This window comes from Lynx canadensis, chromosome B4 (genome assembly GCF_007474595.2).
Source record: "Lynx canadensis isolate LIC74 chromosome B4, mLynCan4.pri.v2, whole genome shotgun sequence".
Taxonomy (NCBI): domain Eukaryota; kingdom Metazoa; phylum Chordata; class Mammalia; order Carnivora; family Felidae; genus Lynx; species Lynx canadensis.
Window position 1 is genome coordinate 87,678,997 of NC_044309.1, and position 26,469 is coordinate 87,705,465.

At 35.1% G+C, this 26,469-nt stretch overlaps 1 protein-coding gene across 5 annotated transcripts in view; it reads left to right on the top strand.

Moving 5' to 3' along the window:
* Positions 1–26,469, top strand: part of MON2 (MON2 homolog, regulator of endosome-to-Golgi trafficking) — a 121,157-nt gene that overhangs the window by 23,664 nt on the left and 71,024 nt on the right. For all 5 annotated transcript variants that reach the window (XM_030323101.1, XM_030323098.1, XM_030323099.1 and 2 more), the window contains 8 exons: positions 834–961; positions 2,178–2,309; positions 4,168–4,297; positions 10,182–10,279; positions 10,993–11,118; positions 13,300–13,494; positions 23,544–23,668; positions 24,087–24,223. In XM_030323101.1, coding sequence (XP_030178961.1) covers positions 834–961; positions 2,178–2,309; positions 4,168–4,297; positions 10,182–10,279; positions 10,993–11,118; positions 13,300–13,494; positions 23,544–23,668; positions 24,087–24,223 — 1,071 coding nt within the window. The remainder of the gene's footprint in view (positions 1–833; positions 962–2,177; positions 2,310–4,167; positions 4,298–10,181; positions 10,280–10,992; positions 11,119–13,299; positions 13,495–23,543; positions 23,669–24,086; positions 24,224–26,469) is intronic.

Genomic DNA, 26,469 nt, shown 5'->3' on the forward strand with positions numbered 1-26,469 from the left:
GGTGTCGTACCTTTGAGAACCATATACCAAACACATAAGTTTAATGTTCTCTTTCCTTAGAATCCCATGTTGTCTTTTTAAATTCTCTGAGGGTGGCAGACCTGTCTCATTCATCTCTGTATAGCCATTAAGTGTGTATTGACTTAATTTCACTTTGTAAATTTAATTTTTGGTTTTGTGCATTTTCTAACTTCTTAGATTTTTGTTAACCACTTTAAAACTTCTGAAAGAATTGGCTTGGTAGAAGGGGTTAAATTAAGATTTGGCATTATAGCATGTGCATCCAATTAATTTAAAGTGATGCTTTAGTAACAAGAGGAGTAATGTTACTGTTTTTAATGAGTTTGTTTCTTGAAGAAGAAATTAGGGCTCTATAAATTCAAAGCATGTAATAAGATTGTGTGGAGATTCTGAACATTCAGAAGGGTAATGAGGATGATGTATATACTATTTTTAATTACTTTTTCTGCTCTAGAATATTTTTATTCATATTTCTCCCTCTGCACTGTTGAAGAAATAGAGGGCTTCTCTGAGGCAGGATAGAACTTCTGAGAAGTTGTCCTTAAAAAGTTTGCAGCAGGAGATGAAGGAAAATCAAAAAAACAGTGCTAGGAGAAGGCCATGGGAAAGCTGAGGCTAAGGGGTAGTTAAGATACAGAGTCTGTAATATCTGTCTGAAGTATTTTAACTCTTATTATTTGATTTCTGTTTTGGCATTTATTTTACATAAAGTGGTTTTTATTAAGATTGTTATTACTGGTTGTAAATATATGAAAGTATTTCTACTTATGAATTAGATTTAATAATTTATTTTATATGTGTTCTAACTAAAGCTTTGAAAGAGAACAGCTCAGAGGTTGTTCAGCCGTTCCTAATGGGTTGTGGAACCAAGGAGCCGAAGATTACTCAGCTGTGTTTGGCCGCCATTCAGAGACTCATGTCCCATGAAGTCGTGTCTGAGGTAATGTGAAGATCTTAATTTAAACTGTGTACTTAAGAATCAAATCGGGAGTTTTCATTAGGGGAAAATGAAGTATACCTGATAATTTATTGTAAAACAATTTATGTGCTTGAAGGACATGGCTTAATTTTAAAAGATCACCAGATTTTCTCACTATTAAGCACTCATGAATAATGAATAAAGATGAAGTGCATTTTGTCATGTCATGACTAAGAAGACACCATTGAGTACTATAGATCAGTATCACTGAAGAGAATATATTTATTTATTTATTTATTTTTTTCAATATATGAAATTTATTGTCAAATTGGTTTCCATACAACACCCAGTGCTCATCCCAAAAGGTGCCCTCCTCAATACCCATCACCCACCCTCCCCTCCCTCCCACCCCCCATCAACCCTCAGTTTGTTCTCAGTTTTTAAGAGTCTCTTATGCTTTGGCTCTCTCCCACTCTAACCTCTTTTTTTTTTTTTCCTTCCCCTCCTCCATGGGTTTCTGTTAAGTTTCTCAGGATCCACATAAGAGAATATATTTATTTTTAAAAAGGAAAAATGATGACTTTGCTATATTATCTGAAGTGATAATTTGTTGTTCATTAATTTCAGTGGTTTCTAATTACCTTATGATAGTACAACACTGAAAAACATTTCAGCGGTCTATCTGCATCCTGCTTTCGAGTGCAATGGTCTTTAACTTTGTGGTACTCCATACGGTACTTTAATAGAAGCGATACATTCTTTTGCCTTTAATACAGCATTCTAAATGATGTCCAATTTAATTGAGTTTATAAATGTTTTGTTAATTTGAGTTGCATTTTGTTTTTTTATGACATTGTAAAGGGAATAATATATGAAACAGTAGTAGTCAGTCTCATTTAACTTGCATGACTATATTTATAAATGTCCACATGAAATATACCCATATTGTAGAAATGAGCTTTGATTTTTTTGACTAGACATCTCAGAACTGCATGCTGCTGTTTGCATATATTCAAATGGTACATTTTAAAGAAATTTATTTTTTGAGAAAAAATTAGTTTAAATCTCAGATTAGTTGAAAGATGTGTTTTGACCTATAGATCCAGAAACATAGGTTTTGTTATTATGACCAAGAACTTCTCTCCAAGTGAGGTAATATTTGTACATCTTTTCTTATTTAGGGACCTAAAACCTTATATTTTATTTGCTGACAGTAATTCAAATAATTATTTTACAGACTGCAGCTGGAAATATAATTAATATGCTTTGGCAGCTAATGGAAAACAGTCTTGAAGAACTTAAGCTACTTCAAACAGTTCTTGTTCTTTTAACAACCAATACGGTAGTTCATGATGAGGCACTTTCTAAGGTAGGAAACCTGTGGTCAAAGTTCATAATTGCTTTGGAGACAGTATTTGAATAAGCTCCCTGAAAGAGGAAAGCCTAGTACCGTTTGTACTGAAAGCAACTTCCCTGTAGTTCTTGTGATAATGTACATTGCATGTTAAAAAAACCACTAGTGTTTTATTTTCCTCAGGTTAGAGTTAAAATCAGGTTAAGGTGATTGAACAGAGTCCTTTGGGAATAGCTGACAGGCTTAGTCATGAATAGGAAAAGAGAAAAGTAGCAGAAAAATATAGAAGAATAGGAAACTGAGAGAAAAAAATGTGTTTGGGGTTATCAGTATTCTCCCGAATTGCTTTGAGTTTTCCCTGTAAGAACTCTTCCTTCTCACCTTTTAAAAATAATTTCACTTGTAGGAGTGCTTAGGTGGCTCAGTCGGTTGAGCATCTGACTTCAGCTTAGGTCATGATCTCATGGCTCATGAGCTCCAGCCCCGCATCGGGCTTGCTGCTGTCAGCACCGATCCCGTTTTGGATCCTCTGTCTGCCCCCCTCTCTGCCTCTCTCTCTCTCAAAAATAAACATTAAAAAATGTCTAAAATTGTAAAATTTTGTAAGGTGTGTAAAATCACTTTGGGAAACTAGCATTTTCTTTAAAAGTTTAACCTTATATTTACCGTATGATCTAGCCTTTTTACTTCTAGTTACTTATCCAAGGTAAATGAAAACACGTCTCTACGGAGACTTGTATTTGATGTTCACAGCAGCTTTATTCACAGTGGCTAAAAAGTGCAAACATCTCAAATGTCTATCAGCAGATGAATGGATAAACACAATATTGGTATACCTATACTGTGAAATACTACTCAGGTATAAAAAAGTACAAACTACTGATACAGAGAACAACATGGATGAATTTTACAAACATTACAAGTAAAAGAAACCACATACAAAAAACAGTGCATACTGAATGATGACTGTGTTTGTAGAAAATGCCAGCTTACTGTAATGAAAAAGGCAACCAGGAGGTTGACTGGGGCCAAGCGCGGAGGAGTATGTGGAGGGCAAAGGAGCATCAGCAGAGTTTTAGGGTGATGGAACTGTCTTGTGTCTTGATTGTGGCAGTAGTTTCATGGGGGAATATAACTAAAAGAACTCATCATATTAAATACTTTAAAGGATTAGAATTTATTGTATATAAATTATAACTTAACCTGAAGTTGATTTTTAAAAATAAAGAATGACTTCTTTTAAAAAATTATCATTTTATTCATTTATGTGTTTAGCCTATTTATATTTCTGCAAGTGACTTAGTGATGTAACAAATTTTGAGTACTTGTTCTTTGCAAAACAAGTCATTCTGGGGAAATAAAAGCATAACACATTTTTATACATATATTAAAAGAACCAAGTTGTGGGGTGCCAGGGTGGCTCAGTCTTAGGTTAAGTGGCCAACTCTTGATTTTGGCCCAGGTCATGATCTCATAGTTTCATGAGTTTGAGCCCTGTGTCAGGCTCTGTGCTGACAGCATGGAGCCTGGTTGGGATTCTTTCTCTCCCTCCCTCTCTGACCCTTCCCTGCTCTTTCTCTCTCTCTCAAAATAAATAAATAAACTTAAAAAAAAAAAAAGAACCAAGTTGTGAAATGTGTGTTTCACATTATCTAACCAAATCTTATGTGGCTGTATATTTACACAGTTTGAATTATTTCAGAATCCAAGGATTTTTGTGGCTTTATTGTATAAGAGAAGAGGGTGGGACTTCTGGTATCTGTGATTGGAACGGCCAAACATAAATTATTTAGTTTTGGGTTATGTCTAATAAAACAAATAGTTATTATGTTCTTCAACCTTATTTCACACTAAATGAAAATTGTTCTTTTAGGCAATTGTTCTTTGTTTTCGACTACACTTCACAAAAGATAATATTACAAATAATACAGCTGCTGCTACAGTGCGACAAGTTGTTACTGTTGTTTTTGAGAGGATGGTTGCTGAAGACGAACGGCACCGAGGTAGAGTGATAAAAGTGGTTTCCTTTTCACAGTGGGTGGTTTTGCTTGCCTGATTCCTCTTTTTATTTTCCATCTTTGCCGTGTGAACTTAGGCATCCAAAAACTAGAATACTTTAAAAAACAGATTTATTTTAACAATATTATTACGTTGACAGTGGCAGTTTAGATAAATCCCTTACAGTGCTATCATCCCAAGAAGAGGCTCTTTATTTTCCATGTTTATTTCTAATTATGTATAATTTCACATTTTTTTATATCAGCTGTTGCATTGTATGTATTTTTAGCCAAACATTATGTTCTATGAATTTTTCATGTCATTCTTTTATTTTTGTAATTTAAATTTTAATGGTTGCACCGTATTTTGTAGCTGTTCTACAATTTAATGAACGAGTTTCCTGCTGGACAGTTATATTGTGTTCAGTATTTTAATACTGTTTTGAGTGTCTCCTTACATATTTTTTCCATTTGATTTACTTCTTTAAGGTAAATTTTCAGGAGTGAATTTCCCTCATGTGAATTTTTGTCTGTGCCTTTTAACATGTGTTAATGAATATTTGTATAATGTAAAGATTAACCTTTTCATATCTTCATCAAGTATCTTTATTGTAACTTTAAACATCTTTTTCTTTGTGATTTTAAAAAACTGTCTAAAAACTTAGAAACATGTCAGTCAGCTAAAGATGCTCTGTTTCTGTTACAGTTTTTACAGTTTGATAACTTTTAGCTATAGAAATTCTGCTTTTTTCATTTATTTTCCTTATTGGATGAAAAGTAAATTTTTCCCCATGATTAGTTTAAAGGATCATACGGTACTACCATCATGAGCAACCTATCTGCTTTATTTACTCAAGAAACTAAAGATTAAACTGGTTTTCCCTTTTACATAGCTTCCCCTACCCCACTCTTAAAATGCAGTTTGTCATTTCATTTGAGGTTCTTTTGGTAATACTGATAAAAAAAATAGCAGTCTTAGTAGGTGATGGTAATGCTTGCTGCCTACTCTAATTATTCCTTCACTTTTCCTGAAGTTCACCATTGATCAGCTTTTTCACGTTTGGTTTTAGGCATTCTTGATCTGTTGTTTATCGTAGTATTTCCACTTTGGTATATTGGTTTTTCTGAATGTTTCCCTGGGGAATTCTAGAATTTGAAATATTAAGGAGTAAATTTACAGGGTAAAATGGCAGTTCTCCAGTTTGGGTGTGTTATACATTCATAAACTGAGTATGATTCCTGGATTGGTGGTTTTAGCTTTGTGCCTCTAAAGACCAGTATCTTATTTAATACTTTCTAACAAGGTAGAAACACTTAGAACCTCGTTTTTTTTTCAAGTTTTCATTAAGTCAACATTTATTCAAAGCAGGCTGTCATAATTAACAGAAAATGATATCTTATTAGTATTCAAAGAAGTGCTGAGTTGGGAAACACCTTTTTAGCTGACTCTTAGCTAGTCAATACGTATTAACTGACATAGTAATTATGGCAGATCAAGTGGTTAATTCTCTTTTATATGCTGAGATGGTATAGAAATTAACCATGTGGTAAACTTTTATATGTTTGATATTTAAAGGCACATGGAAAGATCATGTGAATTTCAAATTCATAAAATAAAGGGGTTCGGGAATGGGAGACTGGGAAAATCAAATGTATGGATAAAGATGCTAAGCTTAAAAATGTCATAAGATAGTAAAGAGTGATTATGATGGTATTTTGTATAAAAAGAGTTTTTTTTTTCAAAGTTATGACCTTTATTCATCATATGTTTTTCATCTTTTTTTTTCCCCTTTGGTTGTTAAATTTTATTTTTCCCACATAAGGCATAGGGAACTGGAATAATTCCCAAGACCCCGAGACAGTTTCTCTATTTAGTTTTGTTTGTTTGTTTGTTTTTTACATTTTTTTTTGAATATATGAAATTTATTGTCAAATTGGTTTCCATACAACACCCAGTGCTCATCCCAAAAGGTGCCCTCCTCAATACCCATCACCCACCCTCCCCTCCCTCCCACCCCCCATCAACCCTCAGTTTGTTCTCAGTTTTTAAGAGTCTCTTATGCTTTGGCTCTCTCCCACTCTAACCTCTTTATTTATTTTTTTTCCTTCCCTTCCCCCATGGATTTCTGTTAAGTTTCTCAGGATCCACATGAGAGTGAAAACATAGGGTATCTGTCTTTCTCTGTATGGCTTATTTCACTTAGCATAACACTCTCCAGTTCCATCCATGTTGCTACAAAGGGCCATATTTCATTCTTTCTCATTGCCACGTAGTACTCCATTGTGTATATAAACCACAATTTCTTTATCCATTCATCAGTTGATGGACATTTAGGCTCTTGCCACAATGTGGCTATTGTTGAGAGTGCTGCTATAAACATTGGGGTACAAGTGCCCCTCTGCATCAGTACTCCTGTATCCCTTGGGTAAATTCCTAGCAGTGCTATTGCTGGGTCATAGGGTAGGTCTATTTTTAATTTTTTGAGGAACCTCCACACTGTTTTCCAGAGTGGCTGCACCAATTTGCATTCCCACCAACAGTGCAAGAGGGTTCCCGTTTCTCCACATCCTCGCCAGCCTCTATAGTCTCCTGATTTGTTCATTTGGCCACTCTGACTGGCGTGAGGTGATATCTGAGTGTGGTTTTGATTTGTATTTCCCTGATGAGGAGCGACGTTGAGCATCTTTTCATGTGCCTGTTGGCCATCCAGATGTCTTCTTTAGAGAAGTGTCTATTCATGTTTTCTGCCGATTTCTTCACTGGGTTATTTGTTTTTCGGGTGTGGAGTTTGGTGAGCTCTTTATAGATTTTGGATACTAGCCCTTTGTCCGATATGTCATTTGCAAATATCTTTTCCCATTCCGTTGGTTGCTTTTTAGTTTTGTTGGTTGTTTCCTTTGCTGTGCAGAAGCTTTTTATCTTCATAAAGTCCCAGTAGTTCATTTTTGCTTTTAATTCCCTTGCCTTTGGGGATGTGTCAAGTAAGAAATTGCTGCGGCTGAGGTCAGAGAGGTCTTTTCCTGCTTTCTCCTCTAGGGTTTTGATGGTTTCCTGTCTCACATTCAGGTCCTTTATCCATTTTGAGTTTATTTTTGTGAATGGTGTGAGAAAGTGGTCTAGTTTCAATCTTCTGCATGTTGCTGTCCAGTTCTCCCAGCACCATTTGTTAAAGAGACTGTCTTTTTTCTATTGGATGTTCTTTCCTGCTTTGTCAGAGATGAGTTGGCCCTACGTTTGTGGGTCTAGTTCTGGGGTTTCTATTCTATTCCATTGGTCTGTGTGTCTGTTTTTGTGCCAATACCATGCTGTCTTGAGGATTACAGCTTTGTAGTAGAGGCTAAAGTCTGGGATTGTGATGCCTCCTGCTTTGGTCTTCTTCTTCAAAATTCCTTTGGCTATTCGGGGCCTTTTGTGGTTCCATATGAATTTTAGGATTGCTTGTTCTAGCTTCGAGAAGAATGCTGGTACAATTTTGATGGGGATTGCATCGAATGTGTAGATAGCTTTGGGTAGTTTTGACATTTTGACAATATTTATTCTTCCAATCCATGAGCATGGAATGTTTTTCCATCTCTTTGTATCTTCTTCAATTTCCTTTATAAGCTTTCTATAGTTTTCAGCATATAGATCTTTTGTATCTTTGGTTAGATTTATCCCTAGGTATTTTATGTTTCTTGGTGCAATTGTGAATGGGATCAGTTTCTTTGTTTTTCTGTTGCTTCATTATTAGCGTATAAGAATGCAACTGATTTCTGTACATTGATTTTGTATCCTGCAACTTTGCTGAATTCATGTATCAGTTCTAGCAGACTTTTGGTGGAGTCTGTCGGATTTTCCATGTATAATATCATGTCATCTGCAAAAAGTGAAAGCTTAACTTCATCTTTGCCAACTTTGATGCCTTTGATTTCCTTTTGTTGTCTGATTGCTGATGCTAGAACTTCCAACACTATGTTAAACAACAGCAGTGAGAGTGGACATCCCTGTCGTGTTCCTGATCTCAGGGAAAAAGCTCTCAGTTTTTCCCCGTTGAGGATGATGTTAGCTGTGGGCTTTTCATAAATGGCTTTTATGATCTTTAAGTATGTTCCTTCTATCCTGACTTTCTCGAGGGTTTTTATTAAGAAAGGTTGCTGAATTTTGTCAAAGGACTTTTCTGCGTCGATTGACAGGCTCATGTGGTTCTTATCTTTTCTTTTATTAATGTGATGTATCACATTGATTGATTTGCGAATGTTGAACCAGCCCTGCATCCCAGGAATGAATCCCACTTGATCATGGTGAATAATTCTTTTTATATGCTGTTGAATTCAATTTGCTAGTATCTTATTGAGAATTTTTGTGTCCATATTCATCAGGGATATTGGCCTGTAGTTCTCTTTTTTCACTGGGTCTCTGTCTGGTTTAGGAATCAAAGTAATACTGGCTTCATAGAATGAGTCTGGAAGTTTTCCTTCCCTTTCTATTTTTTGGAATAGCTTGAGGATAGGTATTATCTCTGCTTTAAACATCTGGTAGAACTCCCCTGGGAAGCCATCTGGTCCTGAACTCTTATTTGTTGGGAGATTTTTGATAACTGATTCAATTTCTTCGCCGGTTATGGGTCTGTTCAAGCTTTCTATTTCCTCCTGATTGAGTTTTGGAAGCGTGTGGGTGTTTAGGAATTTGTCCTTTTCTTCCAGGTTGTCCAGTGTGTTGGCATATAATTTTTCAAAGTATTCCCTGATAATTGCTTGTATCTCTGAGGAATTGGTTGTCATAATTCCATTTTCATTCATGATTTTATCTATTTGGGTCATCTCCCTTTTCTTTTTGAGAAGCCTGGCTAGAGGTTTATCAATTTTGTCTATTTTTTCAGAAAACCAACTCTTGGTTTCATTGATCTGCTCTACAGTTTTTTTGGATTCTATATTGTTTATTTCTGCTCTGATCTTTATTATTTCTCTTCTTCTGCTGGGTTTGGCTGTCTTTGCTGTTCTGCTTCTATTTCCTTTAGGTGTGCTGTTAGATTTTGTATTTGGGATTTTTCTTGTTTCTTGAGATAGGCCTGGATTGCAATGTATTTTCCTCTCAGGACTGCCTTCGCTGCATCCCAAAGCGTTTGGATTGTTGTATTTTCATTTTTGTTTGTTTCCATATATTTTTTAATTTCTTCTCTAATTACCTGGTTGACCCATTCATTCTTTAGTAGGGTGTTCTTTAACCTCCATGCTTTTGGAGGTTTTCCAGACTTTTTCCTGTGGTTGATTTCAAGCTTCATAGCCCAGCGTCCTCCTAAGCCGCCATCTTCCTAATGACGAATCATCATATGTTTTTCATCTTACTGATACATTCTCTTTTTTGTTTTTCCTAAATATAATTTATTTTCACTTTAGCTAATGTACAGTGTATACAGTGTGCTCTTGGTTTCGGGAGTAGATTCCCTTGATCCATCGCTTACATACCGCACCCAGTGCTCATCCCAACAAGTGCCCTCCTCAGTGCCCATCACCCATTTTCCCCTAGCTCCCCGCTTCAACCCTTAGTTTGTTCTCTGTATTTAAGGGTCTTCCGTGGTTTGCTCCCTGTTTGAAACTTTTTTTCCCCTTCCTTTCCCCCATGGTCTTCTGTTAAGTTTCTCAAGTTCCACATATGAGTGAAAACATATATGTCTTTCTCTGACTGACTTATTTCACTTAGCATAATACCCTCCAGTTCCATCCATGTTGTTGCAAATGGCAAGATTTCATTCTTTCTCATTGCTAAGTAGTATTTTTCCCCCCAGTTTCGAAGCATAGTTCTGAGCCCATAAAGTTTGTAATTTCATAAACATGTATTTATTTTAAGTAGTGCATATGATTTTTTAAAGGTCCTTATAAACTCCTAAAACTCATCTGATTTTGACTACAGATATTATAGAACAACCAGTACTGGTCCAAGGAAACAGTAACAGAAGATGTGTCAGCACCCTCAAACCTTGTGCTAAAGATGCATATATGCTTTTCCAGGTATTTCAATTGATAAAAAATAATTTTTATTACAGAATATAGTTTTGTGTAAATTTTTGATTTTTGCATTTTATGTTTGGTTTAATTTTTAAAGTGTCAATTTTTAAAAAGTGTCCAATTTTGAAGTGTCAAAAGTAGTATTCCAAAAAACTTCTTTAATGTTAAAGACTATCCACAGTTAACTAACATGATAAAATGTAACATTTCACTTTAAGGAAATAGAATGAATTACACTATACTAGAAAATACCATATTATATTATACTAGAAAAATAACTAATAATAAAAAATAATTTTCAACTTAAAATTTAACTAATAAACCCTTGGCCTATTTAATGTAATTTGATATACAAATACCTAATTTTTACATTATTTGTCGTGAATAAATCTTTTAAGTAAAATGAGATTTATCAGCACTGAAATTTTATTAATTATTTATTAAAGGATTATTATAAGTTTTTTCATTAAAAGACTATTAACCATTTATCTGTTTATATTATGTCTTGTCAAAAGTTTCACGATTCTTTAAAAGTTTACTTATTTAATCAAGTATATAGTTTGTCAGAATTTGCATTACCAGTGTTTAGTTTCTGAGGAGTAAATATACCATATAAGAAGAGATAATTTTTTTACTTTTATGAATTCTGAACAGCACATTTCATTCTAGCATGTAAATGTTTTATTTTTTATTTATTGTTTGAATTATTTTCCCAGGATCTTTGTCAGTTGGTTAATGCTGATGCCCCTTACTGGCTAGTAGGCATGACAGAAATGACTCGAACATTTGGCCTTGAATTACTTGAGTCAGTCCTGAATGATTTTCCACAGGTCTTTTTACAAGTAAGCCATTTGTAGTATCTTGCAACAAAATTAATCTATAATTTTTTCACAGATATTTTTCAAGAAAGTAACATGTATTCTTTCTCCCATGTTAGAGGACTGAAAGAATTATAGCTTTAGACTTTAGAACTGTGATAATTTAGTGTGTCTTACATTATTGTAGTGCCCTCGCATTTTGAAATTTTAACCTTAGAATCCCTAGAGACTATCTAGTGAGACATTTCTCAGTCTGTGAATCCACGAAGGAATGTAGTATGTGGGCTATTTTTTAAAATATGTAAAAACTGAAAAATTGTTACTGATCTTTACTTGTTTATATGTACCTATGTGCTTTTTGATAATTTATTTGGAAAAAAGTAGTAGTCAATGGCTGATAAGTTTAACTTGCAGTACAGAATATTTCAAAATAGAGAGTTATAGAGGAAAAAGTAAGAATCCGAACTTTTCATTTAACTTGAAGAAGCTAAAGTCTAATATTGATTCAGTGATTTACATAAGATTCCTTAGTCATTAGCAAATCTTGAACTAAAATTTAGATCTTTTTACCACTAACCTAGTTCCTTTCCTTACCATACTGCCTTCTTAAGTGGCACTTCCAAAATGTGTGAGCCAAGTGCTACAATAGTAGAAGATCCTTTAGCCCAGGATTTGGAACTATACAGATGATAATTTGGGGACATAGAGATCATGATGACTGTAGTGAGAATAATTTGAGTGGAGTTGGGGCGGTTCCTAGTGGTTATGAAGGAAGCCCAATTGTATTAAGTTGAGTAGTGAGTGGAAAAAGTGTGAATAGATAAAACTTTAAAGAGTTGTCTATAATATTTATCAATTAACCAGTATATAAATTTAGTTAGTGAGGTATGAAAATGTACTTTGGTATGCTTTTCATTTTGGCAGTCAAAGAAACTAATTATCGATAGGACAGTAGAATTTCAAATCACTTAACTCTAAAGATCCCATTTTGGGGGACAAAGAATTAAAAAGTACATTAAAATGTGTATAAAAGTCTAGAAGAATATACATTCGGAAGTTAGCAGTGATCAATAGCGTTTCTCCAGGAAGTTAATATTAGGCAAGGCTTTTATTTTTATCTTTTCACTTACCGGTATTTTTTCATTTTTTTTTTTTTCCTCTGATGAATCGGATTCTAATAAGGAGACATTTTAAAAATCTTAATTCTGAACAAATAAACTGCTCTGTACCTTATTTGTTCCCTTTTCTGTAAGATTAAAAGATTAGATTGGTTGATTTCTATTATTGTGCCTTGTTCTCAGCCTCAGTGGTATTTGGATGAATAAAAAAACAAAATAATGTATATTTGAGGTTAGGCATTAGTTGTGCACTGGACTTTATATTATCAGTAAAATGGGACTATTTTGGGCTAATATAGGCAGGAAATGAATAGGTTAAGGAAGGTTTTTTGCATGACATGATATGACTATAAGTACATTTTAAGAATCCTTTGCAGATTCCCCAGGCTAAAATAATTGTGGGGGGGGTGTCAGGGTAGCTCAGTCAGATGATCATGAGACTCTTGATCTTGGGGTCATTAGTTCAAGTTCTAGGCTGAGTGTAGAGATTACTTAAATAAATAAAACTTTAAGAAATAAAATAATTATGCTTGTTTGTCATTGCATTTTAAAAAATCAGCTTATTGTGTTCTGTTCAAGCAGTCTAAGAAGAACAAAATATTAAGTTAATTCTTAAATCTTCCATACATGAATGGAATTGTTATCTTGGCAAAATAAAATTAGTGAATTATATAACATATTTTGTTAAACTGGTGTTCTTTCAGCTGCCTATTTTAAATGCCTTAGCTATTTGTGTAATCTGTTTTCTTCTGTTCTTTATGTTGTTAATTGATAGTGTTCCAGCAAAATTAAAATTCCTAATAATAAACCACTTAATTCCAATTCATTAGATTCCTTTTTAAATTAGATTCTTTTTAAACTTTGAAATAATGATGAACAGTTTGATCTTACACTCTCAAAGAGCAGCACTAATTTCATACTTGTGTGTCAACTAGAGTAATAAACTAAACAAATAATAAAGCTAAATTATTCATACTGGTTATTAAGTTTTATTTGCTAGTACATATGTTTGAAAAGTAGTAAGTAAAAAGTAAAAATAATAAGTACCAATTAAGTTAATTTTTTTTTTTTTTGTCTTTGCAAATAGCACCAAGAGTTTAGTTTCCTTCTCAAAGAAAGGGTATGTCCTCTTGTGATAAAACTCTTTTCTCCAAATATAAAGTTCAGACAAGGTTCCAGCTCTTCATCTTCTCCAGCACCAGTTGAAAAACCGTATTTTCCTATCTGCATGCGTTTGCTGAGAGTAGTATCTGTTCTGATTAAGCAATTTTACAGTCTTTTGGTAAGTGCTAATTTTCATCCATGTTTGTATGTGTAATTGCACGCAGTGCTCTTTTTAAATGATAATTTATTACAGTGCATTCAGCCTTTTCACTTCAGAATTTTTTAGGTATTGATAGGTATTCTCCTAGTTACTCTAATAAGGGTTTATGCTGTCCTTTCTTAAATCTTGCTTATTTTTAATGTATGTCAAGTAGAGTCATGGACTATTTTCTGAAGGCAGCATAGAATTTGTGGCTGGGGAATTTAGCTTCTTAGCTAATTATCAATACCTCATTTGAAGGATAATTAAAATTATAGTATCTTCAATTAATGCTACTTTCATTTATACTATTTTATGTATCTTAACAGATTAAAGCAAAGAAGTTAAAAATTTGGTGAACTCTAGGATTAATAATCAACTATATTGGCTTCTAGTCCAGTATTATATTTATTTTGCATAAATTTATGAATTTGTGATATTCCTGATCACAATACATCAATGTATCAATATTTCTCAGAGAAAATGATGTATTATATTTCTTTTTAATTTTATATTAAGTCAAATCCAGCATTGTACTTTTTTTAAGCTTGTATACTTAATTTTAATTAACAGGAATAATTGGTTATTGATCATTGTGGAATAGTAAACTGTATAAAATTATAATACTTCTAATACTGTGAGCATTTGATGTACTAAATATTAGAGATAGCCAACAACTTCACAAACTAGTAGATAATAGTTTATACTAAATTCTGTGGAGAGCTTTTTAAAATAAAGGGCTTTTTTTTTTAATTATTTAGGATAAACATGTTATACATTTTCTTTTCATATTCCAAATCCATTTATGCAAAGTGCATTCAGAAATAATCTTCATAAGCACTGTAGTTATAATTATTTCTGGCCACAAAAGGTATATGTATAATATACATTGATGTATTTAATGCATTGTATAGAGATAACTGTTGGAAATCAAATCACTTCAAAAGTGTTGCTATTTATTAGGGAAACTGTTAAGTTATCAGAGTTAGGTGCCAAAGGTTTAAGAGTCTTTTGGTACACCCATTATTATTGGCTTGGATTTTTTCTCTTCTACCCATGTTAATAACATATAATTAAACATTTAGGTATATGAGTTTATGAACTTACTTTAGTTCATAGCTCCATCTTTCTCTGTAGGGATTAATTTTTTAAAAATTACAGTCAGTGTTCCTCCCAACATGCATGGTATTTGATATAATTTCCAATAATTATTTTTAATTGAAAAAATAAGACTTTTTTGTCTAATTATATACAGTTGAAATGGAGGGAAATTCTGTGAATCTTTACATTGATTAACTTTTGGAGGTTTTGAAAGGTCTCCTGTCACTTGTTGAAAATAAATGAAAAGTTGCTTAATTTCTCCAAAGATGGAGAGCTTTTATCTGGCAGTTGTCATATTTTCTTAATTGTATTTATTTATAGTCCGTTTCAATCTACAAAGAAACTTTTTTATTGCGTGTTTTTTTATTTTGAGAGAGAGAGAAAACACGAGCGGGAGAGGGTCAGAGAGAGAGGAAGAGAAAGAATTCCAAGCAGGCTCTGTGCTGTCAGCATAGAGCTTGACACATGGCTCAGTCTCATTAAATGAATTTCTCACGATTTATCACAAAATCAAGACTCGGACACTTACCTGACTGAGCCACCCAGTCACCCTAGTCCACAAAGAAACTTAAAAAAAATTTTTTTTGTTAACATTTATTCATTTTGAGAGACAGAACAGAGCCTGAGTGGGGGAGGGGCAGAGAGAGAGGGAGACACAGAATCTGAAGCAGGCTCCAGGCTCTGAGCTGTCAGCACAGAGCCTGACGTGGGGCTCAAACTCACTACAAGATCATGACCTGAGCCGAAGTTGGACACTCAACTGACTAAGCCACTCAGGAGTCCCTGCAAAGAAAGTTTTTAAAATTGTAAACCAGAGTGACATCAGCAAAATGTTGGAAGATGAGGGTTCAAGCCCTATGTCCCCCAGAGAGACACCAACTTAACAGTACATAATTACCTCTGTGACAACTTCGGAAACCAGTTGAGAGGTTATAGCACCATAGGCAAATGGAAGGCCAAAGAGTGAGGTTCATTACAGTGGGTAGGAAAGCTCATGGCCCTTAACTGCATACCTCACTCGACTCCTTACACATCTCAGCATGGTGTGATCAGGAGAAAACTGCCAACCTATGGCTTCTCCTTTAGATGGGCAAAAGATAAAATGCGCATCTAACATTCTGACTTTTTTGGGGTACTGCCCACCTAGTTTCTGTCTCACCTGATTCTTGGAACACTGACAGGCAGCACATTTGGGCCTGCTAGGCACCAAGGCAAACCTGTTGCTTGCCCAGAGAGGCATAGTACTGCAGACATACACCAGGGGGAGCTTCTCAATAGAAACAAGTAAGTGTCTTCTGCTGGAAAATTATACACACAAGCCCAGAGGAAACACATTGACAGAAGAGGTTTGAGAGGTTTCCAGGCTGATTGGTGAAGTTCTTTCCCTGTACAAAGCCAGTCCATAAAGACTAAAAGAGTTGACTTTTTCAACAACAACAACAACAAAATAAGGCATACAGAGAAACAGGGAAATATGGCTCGGTTAAAAAAACAAAATTAATCTCCAGATACTAACCATAAAGAAATGGAAGTCACTGAATTACCTGACAGAAATTCAGAATAACCATCGTAAAGATCTGAATGAGCTAAAAGAGAATACAGACAACTAAATGAAATCAAGAAAATGGTATATGAATAAAATGAGAATATAAAGAGGTAGAAACTATAAAGGAGAACAAAACGAAAATTCTAAAGAAGTATATGGTAATTCTGAATTGAAAAATTCATAGAAGGGGTCAACAGTAGACTAGATCAAGCAGAAGAAAGAATCCACAAACTTGAAGACAATTTATTGGCAATTACCAGGTCAGAGGAGCAAAAACATAAAAAGCAAGAAGAGCTTCTAGCAGACTTCTGGCATATCATCCAGCAGACCAAGATATGCATGTCTAGGAAAAGCACACTGGGTTATGCTCCTACACTTACAACACCTTGGATATCAGATGTATGGATTTTTTCCCACATCAGCCAATTCTCTGACAGCCAGATACTGTACGTTGAGTTCAACTCTGACACTAGCCAGAGTTAGTACAGATCCTGTAGTTAAGGGCTCAGTTCCACAAGACTCCCCTGTTGCAGATGCCAGTTGCAAGTAGTGCATTGCCTGGTTATCCACAGATTCCAAGTTGGCTCTAAATGGGAAGTTCCCACAACCTCCTCTTTGGGTTTGATCATTTGTCAAAGTGGTTCACAGAACCTAGGAAAACAGTTTACTTACTATTGCTTATTTATTACAAAGGATATTTTAAAGGATAGCAACGAACAGATTCATGAAAAGAACAGGCACATGAAAAGATTCATAGGGTGAGGTCTGGAAAGGTCCCAAGAGCAGGAGCTTCTGTCCCCATGCAGTTGGGGAATGTCACCCTCTTAGCACATAGATGTATTCACCAACCTGGAAGCTTCCTAAACTCCATACTTTTAGGATTTTTATGGAGGTTTCATCATGTCAGCATGATTGATTATTAACTCAATTTCTACCACTCTTCCCTCTCCAGAGTATGAGAGGTGAGGCTGAAAGTCTCAAGCTTCTAATTATGATTATTTTTTCTGGTATCCAGCCCCTATCCTGCAATCCATTGAGGGTTGCCTCATTTGAATGAAAGAATCACATAGGAAATTTCAGGAGACTTAAAACTCTTTGTCAGATGCTCCTATCACTCAGGAAGTTATGAGAATTGTAGGAGCTCTGTGTCAGGAACCAGGAGCAGGGACCAATATGTATATTTCTTATTACTTCACAATACATTATTGGAGTCACAGATGAGGAAAGCAAGGGGCAGAGAGCCAGTTTGAAGAAGTAATGGCCCAAACCTTCCCAAATTTGAAGAAGGAAAGGGACATACAAATTCATGAAGCTCAGAGCATTACAACTAGGATTTATCTAAAGAGAACTATACCAAGACATGTTATAATTAAGCTGTTAAAAGTTTCAGAGAATCTTTAAAGTAGCAAAACAAAAGCAACTCATCATGTTCAAGGGAGTGCTCATAAGACTCAGTAGATTTCTCAGCAGAAATCTTGCAGGCCAGAAGGGAGTGGGATGATGTATTCAAAGTATTGAAAGAAAAAAAAACCTGCCAGCCACAAATACTATACCCAGCAAAACTTTCCTTTAATAATGAAAGAGAAATTAAGACTTTCTCAGGTAAACAAAAGCTGGTAGAGTTCACCTATGACAAGGCCAAATATCTATCACTCCCCTACTTATTTTCCTAAGTATTATCAGAGTTATCTTAGGAAGACTTCTCTAAAATGCTGGTTTAACTACATTAAATTAAGATAAAAGTATAGGAAGCAGAGATATTCTTCCTTTTCCTTTTCATATCCACTCATCAGTCATAGAACACCAAATATTCTACTCTCATAATAATGCATAATGCTATAAAAAACTTTTATATTCTTATAAAAAAAAGTCACCTTGGTGCTTACTTGTACCCCCTCAAAACTAGTATTTTGAAGCCCTAACCCCTAATGTGATAGTGTTTGGAGATGGAATCTTTGGGAGATAATTAAGTTTAGATGAGGTCATGCTGTAGGGCCATGATGATGGAGTTAATGACCTTATAAGAAGAGACACTAGAAAGCTTTCTTGCTCTTTCTCTCTCTTTCTGCCATGGGAGAACACAGTGATAAAGCAGCTGCTTGTGAGTTAGGAAGAGCAGTCTGATGCAAATCTCACCTTGCTGGCACCCTGATCTTAGACTTCTCGCATCCAGAACTGTGATAAATAGATTTCTGTTCTTTAAGCCACCCAGTCTGTGGTATTTTGGTATGGTATCTCAGCAGACTAAGAACTTAGTTTCTGTCCACCACTTTTAGTATATAGCAGTTCATCCAGTGACTTCTTAAGAGATACAGATACCTCATTCCTCAGTAATTTTGGTTTGGGATGAAATTGCTGTTTTTGAGTGCATATATTTCAGACACTATACAAAGTGCTTTACATATATTCACTTAGACTTTACTACAGCTGAAAAAATAAGGCTCAGGATATTTATGTAAAATGCCTGAGATTATACTTTATAAGCACAGAGCTGGGATGTTAACTCATTCTTTTAGACCCCAAAATCCTCGCTCTTAATCCCAGTGCTTTTTACTACTTCTCTGTTTTCTTAGTTCTTATTTCTTTTCTCTCCAAGGCTGTTTAGTGTCACATTTTTCATACTGTTACCATACCATTCTCCATATTTTGACCTTAATCTCCTTGACTTGGGTGGGGGATAAAAGGGGAAGATAAGTAACAGTGTCACCAGCTACTGGAAAGATTGAATATTACTACCTAAAGGTGGTAGAGAAAGGCCTACTTCTGTGTACTTCACTCCTTGAGGGTAATGACCAACTGGTAAAACTTACCTTACTGTGTTTGTAAAGGCAAATTCATCTTCAGATGATTTAAAATATTAATTCCACACTGTTAGATTTTGTAATATTTGGCACTTTTCATTATGAGCAAGTTCAGACATTCTACAGCTTCTCCAAGGGCAAAAGTTAAAGGTATGATACTTGTGGAGTAAGATATGTAATTTATGTGCAATGCTTCTCTCTCATTTCTTTGTGTTTTCTTTATTTAAACATGGAAATTATACATCTAGGAGACATACTGGAGTAGTAATTCTTACACTTTTTAGTCTTTGGATCTCTTTATGCTTGTAGGAAAATATTGACCTTTTGTTTATGTGGATTTTTTCTATCATTTATTGTACTAAAAATTAAGTCAGATCATACTGAACCCACTCATGTTAACATAAAACTCATTTTTCCAAGAGGAAAACAAAGATATTTTTTGCAAATCTCCTTAATGTCTAGCTTAATAGAAGATAACTGGATTTTCTTATCTTTTTTCATTCTATTGTGACGTGTTGTTTTGGTTGAAGCATATGAAGAAAATCTGTCTTGTCAAAGACATGTAGTTGGAAAAGGCAGAATTGTCTTCATGGATATCAAATCTATCTTAATAGTGGATATTCCTCTTTGCTACTACACCAGACTGGACCAAGTGACAGTTTCTTAAAGGTGTAGTATTGAAACCATAGTAATGACATTTTCATACTCGGTTACATTAAAATTCATTGATTCATCTTGTGCTCTGATTATATCTTTTATCCATACATGATTTTGTAATATCATGTATTTTAATTATGCAGATAATCCAAATATCAACATTTTATACATTACCAGAAATCACTTTTGTTAATCACCAACCATTTATCAGATAAATCTGATATTAAGAAGTTGTCAAGGTCACAGTGGTAGATATAAATTTTCTAGAATACTTACTTTTGCTTGAAAGCTTAAGTCTTCTTGTTGGCAACAAATACTGTTATTTGTTTCCCTTACAGCTACAAGCTTACTTTGTTCATTTTTTTATTAAGTGTCTGCAATGTACACAAGTCTAAAAAGTCGTAATTTACCGTTTGCTTTTTCAGTTAAAATGGTGTTCCTTAGGGGGAAAAAAGTGACTAGATCAGTTCTTAACTATGTTTTTCCCCGGACGACCGTTGTACTTTGATACGTAGAAAAACTGCTTCATATATATTCTCATTTTATCACGCAGAAAATTAAAAAGACAGACACTTACAGGTCAAATTTAATAAAATTAATAATTGGTATTTTATTTTTTATTTATGCTTATTTTTATTTATTTATTTTCATTGTGGTTGTTTAGTGAAACAGACCTTTTTAAAACAAAATTGTGTGTGGGAATGAAAAATACAATGATACTAGTGCAGTTTGGTGCTACTGCCTTGATTCGTGCTAAAACGCCAGCTGTTATACCCACCATTGCTTTCGTATCATCAGTGCAAATGTCAATACACTAAAAATGGCAAGTAATATCTTAGTATTACTATCAAAATAATTGTGACCTCATTTTGACCCCACTTTGGGGAATCACTTAACTAGGGAATCTGTTCTCCTTCAGTATTCACCAGCTTATTTTGTTGTATCAAGTAGCTCGGGGGTGGAAATACCTAACATTCAAAGGTTAGTTCTGTTAATATATCTAGAGTGACTGGAGGAAATTGGAATGCCCTGGTCATTCAGAAAGAGATATAATATAGCAGGAATACTATATTCTTTCTCTTTTCTATCATCTGAGCTAGATGCTTCTCTGTCCTCTGAATCATTTATGCTTTGTGTCCAGATATCTTTTTTAGGAAGATAGTTTAAGGGATTTGTGAAACTTAGCTTATAAGTTGGTAGCACATCTCTTTTCTACCTTTGACTCACTGCTTTTAAAAAGGAGTTAATGGGGCTATTTTGACCTACCCAACCTAATTTTCTACTGCTTCACATACATGTCTCCAACAAAGGATCTTAGCACTACAAATTCATTAGCCAAAAGGTTGTTTACTCTTATCAGCCTTTGAGAAATAGACTCCTGCATTTATAGTCTATCAGATTGTCTTTGTTGTGTCCTAAGTCAACAGTTACTTTATTATGTACATAGTTCCTTATCAGAAATCCATGTGCTACTGTGATTAAAATTTCTACCAGAATGAATGATTAATCTTAAGCATCAGTTGTCTCTTGACTACTATCCAGTACCAAAGGACTGTAGGAATTCAGAAACATTCATCACTCTTCATGCTAGTATAATGGAGTTTATGAGGTATCTTCATGTCACATTAGGCCAATTAGACTTAGGCCAAAGAAACCATTCTTTTAAATATTCTTTTTAAAAAATTTTTTAATGTTTATCTTGGAGAGGCAAAGTATGGGCAGGGGAGGGGCAGAGAGAGAGGGAGTCACAGAATCCGAAGCAGGCTTCAGGCTCTGAGCTATCAGCACAGAGCCCGACGTGAGGCTCAAACCCAAGAACTGTAAGATCATGACCTGAGCTGAAGTCGGACGCTCAACTGACTGAGCCACCCAGGCGCCCCCCATAGATGCCATTCTTAATACACGTTTCCCTGTGAGTGCAGCTTCTTGGGAAAAAGGCTTAATAAATTCACAGCAGGTGCTCTCCATTGATGTCCTTGAGAACAATGCAGTGACCTCAACACTAGTTCTCTGATCAGACTTTCACACTTGGCAAGGAGGAAGGAAAGGAGACCAAAGTTCCAGACCTCAGGAGAGAGGCTCTCATTTACCCAAATTACAAGGTTGTAGTGGCTGTAGTATAAGTTGTTTGATTTGCTTTTTTTTTTTTTTTAAGATTACAAATTAAAGCCTTTGAATTTTTGTATGTTTTATATGTTACAATATATTCATTAAAGCCTTTGAATTTTTGTATGTTACGATATATTCAGATAGTAATTTTTATGAAATAAGTACTAAAATAATACAGGTCTCTAGGTATTGTTATGTACATAGTACTCCTCATACATGATTTTTCAGCTGACAGAATGTGCTGTAGTTCTTCTCTTACAGGAGAGGAACTGATATACTCTTCAAGGCAAGTTTTATAATAATATTTCTTTTGGCTGTGATATAATGTTTTTGAGAGCCTTTGTTTTCTGGCCTCAAAACCTGGCTTATGAGCCTTCAATTGTACTACCGCATTTATATTTCACTTTTATTCTAAAAGAGGTAGTGCGCGTTTGGAGGACCCACTAATGTTAAAACTCTGTTGTAGATAACAACTTGCATAGTGAGTCACCAGCATGATTCTTTATCAGTTCTTTACTAAAAAGGATCATTTGTTTAGGAAAAAATGTGCTCCGTATTTGCATGGCACTTTATCATATTTACGAGACGTTTTTATTTTTACAATTTTCTCATTTGACTTCTCCGGAAGATGAGATACTTTTATCCTTTATTTATAAGGTTATGTAACTTGTCATCCACTCTGTTGGATAAAGCTGAGCCCATCTGATTTCTGATCTAATGCTTTTTAACAGTATCATGTTTAGGACAGTGATAAGCCTCTGTTTTAGGACTTCCCCAATCATAGCAATCCAAGAATCAAGTTTTTAATTATCCCTCCTGCTTTATCTTCATGATTATGTCCTAGTTTTAAGCATCCAGTTAACAGTACTGTAAGACATTAGAAGATACCAGCTGCTAAGACTTTGGGCTAACATCCTGACAACTGCTATATTTCTGAAATTTCTTGCCCCACATGATGCTTACTCATTTCAGGGTACCCCCAGCTAACTCATCCAATAATGTGCTGCACTTGGTATAAAGGGAGATTTCAGTTTGGCCTACTAACCACAATGTCAGGTTCTTACCTCACAAGGATCCTGCTGTGCCCTCAGTTAATGTGTAACATTAAGAAGTAATCTATTAACTTTTGAAAAAACTGGTTACTTTTTTTTGTTCATTTATTCATCTACCACACATTTAGTGTGTAATGTTGAGAATGTGCTCTAAACATTTTTATTTACAAAGAGCTTGCAGAAGACATGATTTATATTAACAGTAATGATAACGGATATTTATAAAGAAAGGGAAACTATGTACCAGGCCTCATTCTAAGTACTTTATATCTTATACTTGCTAACTGCTATGGATTCCTTTTTGTTATTCCCTAGAAAATATATACTAAACATGCTTACGTTTATTGCCTCTTTGTTTAAGCAGCACAAGAACGTATGGAAAAACTTGTGGTATTATTAAAGAGTAGAATGTACATCCTACCAGCAGTTTACATGATATGTGTGCTACCTGGCAGCAGTGAGGATGGTGTGATGGTGCATAGTGCTTTCTAAAGAATGAGGATAAAAGATTGACCATGTGAGCAGATGACTAGTGTGTGTTTTCAGAGATGTATTTAGAGAGAGACTGATTATTTTTACTGTTAGCTTTTCCCTTATATAACTGCTCTTCTCTTCCTTTTCTCTACTCCCCATTAAGAATTGTAATTTATTTAAAGTTAGAAGATTTTATTGATTTTTCCATAAACTAAGAACAAGAGTGTATTTTATAAATTCTTATCTTAGATTTAAAGAAATATTATTAAAAAATCTTATACTTTTTAGGTAACTGAATGTGAGATATTTCTGTCACTTCTGGTGAAATTTCTGGATGCAGATAAACCACAGTGGCTACGAGCTGTTGCAGTAGAATCTATACACAGACTCTGTGTGCAGCCTCAGCTATTAAGGTAGAACCTCAGCAGTATTTAGTTAAATAGGTTAATGTTTGTGCTAGTAGGAAGACTTTTAAGTATTCCCAAACGTTACTGATTTCTAAACAAAGAAAATTGTGTATTGTATGTATATAGAGGGGTAGGGGTGTGAGTGTGGAAAACAACTGAGAAGTGGGCAAAAAACATGGGTAGTAATTGCCATCCATCCAAATTACTGGTTAATACAGCCAAGAAAAATTTTTTTGGAACATTGACCTCAGTCTCAACCTTTGTACTAACTTAGTAGAATAACTCAGGTGTGATGAAGTTTTGAGTATAGCATTCAGACTGACAAATCAAAATTACTTGCTATTAAAAAATGTTAATATATTCAAATATTTTCCCTAGAAACATTTTATTAAACATTTTATTTTATTTAAAAATTATTTTACAGGTCATTTTGTCAGTCCTATGATATGAAACAGCATTCTACCAAGGTTTTTCGTGATATTGTAAATGCCCTGGGATCTTTTATCCAGTCATTGTTTCTTGTCCCTCCTACTGGAAATCCTGCTACAACAAACCAAGCTGGTAAAGGCTAATTCATATTTTGTTTTTTATATTCTGCCACGATTTACAATATGCACTATTCTGAGAGGGTATTTCATAGAAATTTTGTGAATAGAGAAATTTGAATTACCTAAATGTGTTGATAGTAAAGACTTTCACTTAAAGAATATTCAATCTCGGGGCACCTGGGTGGCTCAGTTGGTTAAGTGCCCAACTTTGGCTCAGGTCATGATCTCATGGTTTGTGGGTTTGAGCCCTGCATTGGGCTGTGTGCTGACAGTTGAGAGCCTGGAACCTGCTTGGGATTCTGTGTCTCTCTCTAACCCTCTCCCACTCATGCTCTGTCTCTCTCAAAAATAAAATAAACATAAAAAAAAGTTTAAAAAAAAAAGGAATATTCAGTCTTATTGAGGCAATTGTGTTTCTTTCTTTTTTTTTTTTTTTAGCTTATTCATTTATTTTGGGGGCTGGGGGATAGAGAGAGTCAGAATCAGGCTGTGCCTCATCAGCACAGAACCCAGCATGGGGCTTAAAGTCATGAACCAGAGATCACACCCGGAGCCAAAACCAAGAATTGATGCTTAACCGACTGAGCCACCCGCGCACCTGTATTTCTTTCTTTCTTTTTTTTTAATGTTTATTTATTTATTATGAGAGAGAGAGAGAGAACGAGCATGTGCATCAACAGGGTAGGGGCAGAGAGGGAGAGAGAGAATCCCAGGCACACTCCATGCTGTCGACCCAGAGCCCAACTTGGGGTTCGATTCCACAAACCGTGAGATCATTACTTAAGCCGAAATCAAGATTTGGACACTTAACTGGCTGAGCCATTCAGGAGCCCTGTGTTTATTTCTTTCCAGAATATGTTTCTTTCTCTGGTATACTTACCGTTTCTCTAATCACATAAGAATATGACTTTAGATGTTTATCTTCATTTTAAAAGAGTCTTCATTTTGTGCCTCTCTTTAAAAAGAGTCTGGGCGCGCCTGGGTGGCTCAGTCGGTTAAGTGGCCGACTTCGGCTCAGGTCATGATCTCGCGGTCTGTGAGTTCGAGCCCCGTGTCAGGCTCTGTGCTGACAGCTCAGCCTGGAGCCTGTTTCATATTCTGTGTCTCTCTCTCTCTGACCCTCCCCTGTTCATGCTCTGTCTCTCCCTGTCTCAAAAATAAATAAAACGAGGGGCACCTGGGTGGCTCAGTCAGTTGAGTGACTGACTTCGGCTCAGGTCATGATCTTGCGGTCCTTGAGTTCGAGCCCCGTGTCGGGCTCTGTGCTGACAGCTCAGAGCCTGGAGTCTGTTTCGGATTCTGTGTCTCCCTCTCTCTCTGACCCTCCCCGTTCATGCTCTGTCTCTCTCTGTCTCAAAAATAAATAAACGTTAAAAAATTTTTTTAAATAAATAAATAAATAAATGTTAAAAAATTAAAATAATAAATAAATAAATAAATAAATAAATAAAGAGTCTGGTTCACCATCTTAGGAGGTCTGTTAGTCTTTCTTTTAACGAAATGGGTGAACTTGATTTAAGCTTGTTTGGAAATCAGTGTACCACTTCTAGTTTCTCTTTGCCTTCTTTATCTTCTACTTTTTACTATCTGATTAATGGTTTTTTTAATTCATTATTTTCACCTATGGTGAAAAGTGGTCTAACAGAAAGTATGTTGTAAAGTTTGTCAATAGTTTTACTAATTAGTACTTTTTTTTTTTTTTTATAAAAAGGGAAATGGTGGGGTATCTGGTTGCTCAGGCAGTTAAGTGTCTGACTCTTGATTTCAGCTCAGGTCATGAGAGCCTGTGTTGAGCTCCGTGCTGGGTGTGGAGCCGGCTTAAGATTCTCTCTCTTTCTCCCTCTGCCCCTCTTCCCTGCTCGTGCTCTCTCTCTCTAAAAAATAAAAAAGGAAATGGTGTTCTGGGAAGACAGAGAGACTCTCTAATAGCCATAACAGGATTGATAAACTTCATTTATTTGTGCAGTATCCATTCCTGTAGAACAAATTAAAAAAAAATTTTTTTAGAACAGGAGTTGGGGAGAGTGGCAGAGAGAGAGAGAGAGAGAGAGACACTGAATCTTAAGTAGGCTCCAGACTCAGCATGGACCCTGATTCCAGGTTCGATCCCATGACCCTGGGATCATGACTAAACCAAAATCAAGAGTTGGATGCTCAACTAACTGAGCCACCCAGGTGCCCCTAGAACAAATTTTTTTTTTTAATTGAACAGATATTTTATTATCATTGATTTGTAATTAAGTACTAAGTTGGTATCTT